Below are 7133 nucleotides of genomic sequence, written 5' to 3' on the forward strand. Positions count from 1 at the left end.
CTTGGACAGAAAATGACTAAGGGAAGTCCATTTAATGGTTGAAGAAGAGGAACATTAAAAATAAGAATTAAAGACAAAAATATCGCTACTAATAGATGTTCAATCGCAGATAAACCAGAACCAGCTAAACAACGTTACGAAACAAATTTATTTAACGGAAATTGAAAAAACTGTAAAGAAACACTGAAGCTGACACTTATTGGTTGAAGACGAGAAACTATAAAAATACGAATGTAATACGAAAATGTCAATACTAATAAATTCTTGGAACTTAGCAGAGCAGAAATAACAAGAACAAGCTAACGGAAAAAAGCAAGGAAAATTTTAAAAAAGCGTAAGGAAACTTTAAGTTAACACTTATTGGTTAAACACGAGAAACACTAAAACTACGAATTTAAGACAAAAAGACTGATAAAAGTTCAAACGCTAGAATTTCAAGAACCAGCTAGACGAAGATAAGGAGCAGAAAGTTTGGAACGGAAAAAAATGTAATAAAAAGCTAATTACTGGCTGAAGATGAACAACATGAAAAACCCTAATTTACGGCAAACAATATCAATAATAATAGATGATCAAATGCAGAAATATCAAGAACCAACACTGTAATGAAAGACTAATTACTTACTAGCTGAAGAGGAGAAATATTAAAATTGGTAATTCAGGACAAACTTAACTCATGAAGACGAACCATCAAGAGCCAGCTTAACAAACAACAGAGCATGAAAAACAAAGTGATGAAGCGACACCAAATGCATGCGAAATGCATATATTTTCCAGATCCATATATAAAAGTCGTATGGGTATAAAAATGCGTGCATAATAATCCCTAAACAGGTTCATAAAAAACACCATTAAAGTGAAAATGAGTGGCGACACAGACAATCAGACTGGCTGGACGAATGGCATATAAAATGAGTGATCCACGTTATAAAAACGGTTTTCCAGAGCAATGTCAACATGGCAAGAGTTTAATGGAGCACTATATTCAGCGGGTACAAATTATGAACGGGGAAATGGGGTAAACGCACCCCTTCCGTAAACACTTATTGATATAACGAGGGGCCGTCTGTTTTAAATGTCTGTATACCTTGGTTCTGTATTAAGGGCATACGCATACCTTTTCTGACTGATTTATTTATGGGAAGGGGCAAATTTCTTTCTAATAACTTGCCGTTTGTTTAGGACCGAATCGGCGATCCCTCGCATTGGAAAATCGAGGGCAAAAACCACTCATTTAAAACGCTGTAAAAACGAGACTTGCCATTGGCAAGCTTTCCAAAAAAACACAACATTAAATTTGCCTGAAAAGGAAAATTTAATGTTCCGCAATGATTTATCGCACCTTAAAGGTACTGGTCACAGCACGATTAGTTTTGCACCTTTTCTCAAAGAAATATACAGTTTAAGATAATTTACTTCTGGCTATAGCGTGTGCTTGAGTTTAACATTAAGAGTCATTGCAATTATTTACAGTCACGGACATATTTCGTGATGATTTTTAGCAAATTTAAATACATTAATGCAATCTAGAAAACACAATGAAAATACACTTGAAATATTGCAGAATAAAATCACGAATGGAAATAAATAAAAACCAATCAATATTATTTAACCGACGTGTTTGCTTATGTGGCATTTTAGTGTGCAACACAAATGCACCTGCTTAATGTCTGCAATAATAATTGAAGGATGCAGTGTATCTAAGAATTAACTTAGCTAATGACCATTGGACAAAAATAGCTTTGGTAGGAGGAAAACATGAAAGCCAGACTCGGCCTTAAAATAGCACTTGATAAAAGACAGAACTTCATTTGCTGTGGCTTTTTGAGTTGGATGATCTATTTATCTAAAAAAGAACTTAGTGCGGTAAAGGAAATGAAGGAATCCAAGATTTGATAACGTAATTGTTACGTTCATTAGCATCAACTTGGATGGGCATATTGACCAGACAGACCACTCAATGCCCATTTCTGTTTGAACGGGAAAACGCTCAGTGAAAGAACTTTCGGTTTCTTTAGCTCAATTAAGAGCTATTTGAACAGATACCTGCACTTCACTCGCCCGGAGTGATGATAATGATGATTCAAGTGCATTCTTCATTCGCTACTTGCCACTATGTTTTTTTTTACTATTATTTATATTTAGAAGCCATTCCAGATGCATTTCTTCCACTTCATCTGGCTGGTTGATAATTTAATAAAACGCCATAAGGACCTTAATTGAATTTAATGATTTCTAGGCGTTTCGTCGATAAATTAAAAATGATTATAGGCCATTGAGCGTTTGGTGTACGCACTCCGCCATGCAATTCGAGTGTACTGCACGTTTAGAGTCAATTATGGGCATAAATGATGAGTTATGGGTAGTAATGTGGATGGGTGATTAATGCATGATGATTACATTCCATTTCAACGTGGAAATCTATGGAAGGTGTATGTGCAATATTTCATTCAAATGCCTAATGCTGATGGAGGAAATAAAGGGAGTTTTGTATGCTCATTGCTTGCCTCTTATAAAATTCCTGTTAAGATTGGATATTTTAATCAATGTTCATTCCTGTCCTATCACAGAATTAAAAACATGTAGTTAATGCAACTAATTTATTTAATTAGCTAATGAGCTAACAGTAACAGCACGCGTAATGAATAAGAGATTGCTGGTCTATCTGTTCTGAAAGGCTTCAGTTACAAATCCTGCGATATAAATCTAAATGGGGTTAAAGTAAAATGAAAATACACCCTTGTTAACACGCAAACACCGCATATGTTCCTTAGTGATTATTTCAATGCTGTATGCATGTTGCTTTTTTGTACCGATGCAGTTTTAAAAACAATTTTTCAAAACACCCTATTGATTTTTAGCGAAAAAGAAAAAGTGCGGCCTAACGGCACAGTGTCAGTCTGATCTAATTTAAGGGTAAGACTTTGTTGACTTCTTTGTCTGCTTTTTTTGTTTAGCATAAAAATAGGGAAAGTGTTGTTCGTTTGATGGCGCTAAAGTGAGCAAGGTTTATTTGAAAAGGCTGCCCTTTATGGGAAACCAACGGGCAAATATAAAGGCATCCGATTCATATTTTTCATTTATACAATCCTATCGTCCACAAATTATTGTATTTTCCTTGAAACATTGGACACTGTTTAGCTTGAAAAAGGCTCTAAATGCTCTATATATCAATCATCTTGACCAGCTCCAGTAGAACTTTATAGGCATATTAAAACTGAGATTAAGTTAATTAAATAATGATTTAATTAAAGAGCTCCCGTTCAAAAAAGGCCGATTTTCTGATCGAACTGAAGCGTTCAGCTTTGGCTTTTTGCTTCAATAGAAAATGGTTGGTGGTTTTGAGCGAACCCCCTGTTACGTGAGCCGCACTTTTATTTACACCATCACCTTTTCTTTATTTGCTCCCCTTCAGTCGACATTCTGTAAAAGAAACTGGATCGTAGGTAGAAGCCGTTTTTGAAGGGTCAAAAAACCGATAAGAAATGGCTTTTTTTCCTCGGGGAAAATAAACATTAAATATTAACAACGACACTGTCTTTAGATGTTGGTTTGAGATGGAATCGTATTGATTCTTCTAATGCGATGGCTTGCTTTAGCTGAAGTCAATTTTTCTTGTTATCTGTACAAGACGATGCAGGAGGAAATGAAACAAAATTAACTGCACAGCCAAATTTGCCCAAACTTTGAAACTGGATAAATTGTGATTGCTTAGAGCGGTTTGGTTGATGTTTGAAGCGTTATTGAGCCCCATTTTTTCGTTGTTGGTCAATGTTTTGGTGAAAATTAAGCACCTCAGATAAATTTTCTAATGAGCGGCAAATAACAAATGTAAAAGTTTGGAAATTTGGGCATTGGATGACAAAGTTTTTTTGAATTCGACACCAAAAGTGCACAGATTAACCAAATAGCTCAAATAGGTTTTTGAATTTTTTGGCCACCTCTTCTATTTACAGGTTGGCTCAAAAAATTAACTTTTTGGTCTTGTAGCGATAACTTTTCTGCTCTTGGTCTGATTTTCGCCATCTGGAGCTCATGTTGAAGCTTAAACATCATAGACGATTTAAGACCAAAAAACAGACACAATTGATTAATCGCACTTTTTTCATCTGAATCGAATCTGAACTTATTTTGCCCATTTTGCCCATTCTGAATGCATTAGAAAAAAGCTGAAAAATACATTAACTACAGACAATTAGAATTGAATGATCCAAAAGTCAATAATCACTTTGATCAACAGTCTAATTGCCTTTGGCACCATTCCATCGCTTTCTTTATTTATCTTCAGCTGGAACCAAACAATCGTGTGCAATCCAGGCGACGTAGAATAAATATCCAAGCAGTTTTTGGAGGATTTTTCAAAACGCTCCTAGAGAAATGGGGGTTTTGCAACGCTCAAATTATGCTTGAAGGGATATTATTAAAATGTCACTCAACCAAAATGAATCCATAATGTACCCGGCTCGATAAAATGAACAGAACAGTAGGCCAATTAATCTCATGGGCCACGAAGCAATTTAGGTCTTGCGATGTAAACGGAAGGGGTGAAATTGGGTAACTTTGTTAACTAATCACCCCCCGGCATTCAGTTTCGGCCCAAAAGGCCAAAGAAGCACGTTTGATTGTCTATTTTATGAGTTGTGTAGCTATCAAGTCGACGGATTATTCCTAAAGGCTCAGCTTATCTGAAACTGTTACTGGTTTATTTTATTTCGCCTCCAGCATCAACCTTTTCTAGTGTCAGAATTTGCTGAGTTTGCACTTGTTGCCTCTTTGAGGGCCAAATTAAACCCAGCTAGTTGGATAACATGGCGAAACCGTCAGCTTAGTCATCGGAAAAGTTAATTTCGACCTCAACTAATTAAGGGTTTTTAATAAACGAAACGAAACAGGCCGTGGCAGATTTTCACTCTCGCTTCCGAAGTTTTCCCCGCCGTTTTCGAGGTATTGAAGAGCATCACTTTTGCAAACGAATTTCCACATGTAGATCAAGCCGTGGAAATAGAAAATGACTGGGAAATTGTCCGATTTGACTATTACTAACACAAAGCTGCAAATATTGCATATAAACATCATACAAAATCGATTCAGTTTGTTACTTCCTGAATAAATTAATGCAAAAACACCCTTATAAACTTATCGCAAACTTGACAATTTGTCATAAATTGCCTGGTGATGACTGAATATCGAAACTCTGTTCAGTTATGGACAATACTTTGCCCTAAAAAATGCATCCAAAATTGACTTCTTCGCTTTGCATGAAAACAGAGGAAATAAATGCTAAACTGCGGCCTGCACCATCAAACCAGACGTAATTTTGAAACATTTTTGAAAATTAACTGATGATGATGACCGAAAAAGCGCCTACTGCCTCTTTTATGGGCGAAAAAACTCGAAATGTTGTCTGAAGATAAAGAAAAGCAACTGAAAAGTGTTTTTCTGAAGATTATCTAAGACAATGCCATGCTGCATAAGCCAGCGTTTAGGGATTTTAGTGAATAAATATTGTGAAAAGTGGAATAAATTAATGAGCGTTTTATGCTGTCTTGAGACAAAAACTTCTAAGTTTTTTCGCTGATAATTGAGATTGAGACTTTTTCTCAGAAATGAAAAACCTAAGAATTATTCTTATGTGTTCTTCAGACCAAATCTTTTGAGTTGATCTGCAAAAAACGACTTCAGCCAAGACCACATAAGCCTGATCCCCAAAAACTTCAGATAAACTCCAAAATAAAGCCAGTAATTAAAATAATAAACTATACATTCTTGTTTTAAGTTTTCCATCCGCTTTCTCCATCTCTCTAACATCGTGAACGCATAATATGAGAAGTATCGGGATGGAAGCTTATTACACGCTCGGAATGCGTAAAACTTGGGGTAAAATGTTTTATTATTTAGCGGTGGCTGGTTGATGTGGTTTTGAAGATGCCAGCACACCCCCCTGAATAATTCAGTTAACAAGATGTTTCATGAGGAAAATTAGAAAATTTGAAATTGCCCATAATTTTCGGCGACTTGCTAAGTGTGTGGTTTTTGCAGATTTACACCGACTGGGCCAATCACTACTTGGAAAAATCCAGAAGCAAGAAAAGAGTCAGCTCTTTGGCGACGGACTGCAGCGACGGAGTCATTTTGGCCGAAGTGATTGAATCAGTTAGTAAGTATTTTGCAATTATTTAATACAAATTCCCAGCGAATGTAAACCATCACTAGTGTGGTTTGAGCTGAAACTTTGTTTTTGCCAATTCTACCCAGCGTCGCGAAAATGTGTCGCCTCCAACAAAAATGATTAATGGCCGAGCTCCTAAATCTTGTTTTTAATATAGTTGAACCCAACCAACGGTTACCCAGTCGTTTGATAAATTTAATTATTTATTTGCAACTGTTCCCATTTTTACAACCAGGACCCTGAAATGAAATTTGCTATTCTAAGCCATGCTGTGAGGCAGAACTGTTTATTTTCTTAAATAGTACGTAAAACTTATTCCAAAACCTTCATTATCCTTCAGATGATCCTTCAGCAGGAGTGTTTTAAACTGGTCGAAGATCACGCGAATAAATTCCAGAGGAAGCAAGCAATCAGTCCCAAGAAGCAAGTGGCATAGTTTTGGTACATAAAAGAGGCACCTCCATACGAATCATCTTGAATAGGGGTGTTGCTTACTTTTGTTGGATAGATGGGTTGGGAGGTAATTCCGCAAAGATTATATCCCTTTGCCATTCGAAAATAGCCATTTTCGCCCCATGTGGCGCCCCACGAATTTTTGATTATCCAGTATGGCAAGGTGGCATTTTCTTCGTATCCTACTACCAAACCTCCGTGATTTACCGTACTTGAACAGGCCGAAGGATTGAAAATTCCTTTCGAATAATATTGGAGAAGATCGGCATTTAACGCCACTGCAACAGGCCCTAAAACATTACGATCTGTTAAATATTTTGCCTGCGGTTTTTAGATTTGTTCCGCATATTTTCAAAAATCGAGTGGAGATTTTTTTACGGATAATACAAATATGAATCAGGAAACGCAAACCAGATCAAACTTCTAGTTTTTTCAATGGAACACTCTGTCTATTGCTGGAGATTCGGATTTGATTTCAAAGTCTGAGTAGATTCTATGTAATATAACTTAT

General features: G+C 36.3%; 1 protein-coding gene across 1 annotated transcript; it reads right to left on the reverse strand.

The window, feature by feature from the left end:
- Positions 1–6426: 6426 nt before the first annotated feature.
- On the reverse strand, positions 6427–6912 carry LOC125505252 (ervatamin-C-like; the record flags this gene model as incomplete). Its single annotated transcript, XM_048668723.1, is given in 1 exon segment — positions 6427–6912. A coding segment is annotated over 1 exon segment (365 nt), but the record flags the coding sequence as incomplete, so codon positions are not given.
- Positions 6913–7133: the final 221 nt, after the last annotated feature.

The sequence above is a fragment of the Dendroctonus ponderosae genome, unplaced genomic scaffold, assembly GCF_020466585.1.
Source record: "Dendroctonus ponderosae isolate FM_Combo_2020 unplaced genomic scaffold, Dpon_F_20191213v2 Dpon_F_20191213_715, whole genome shotgun sequence".
Lineage (NCBI taxonomy): Eukaryota > Metazoa > Arthropoda > Insecta > Coleoptera > Curculionidae > Dendroctonus > Dendroctonus ponderosae.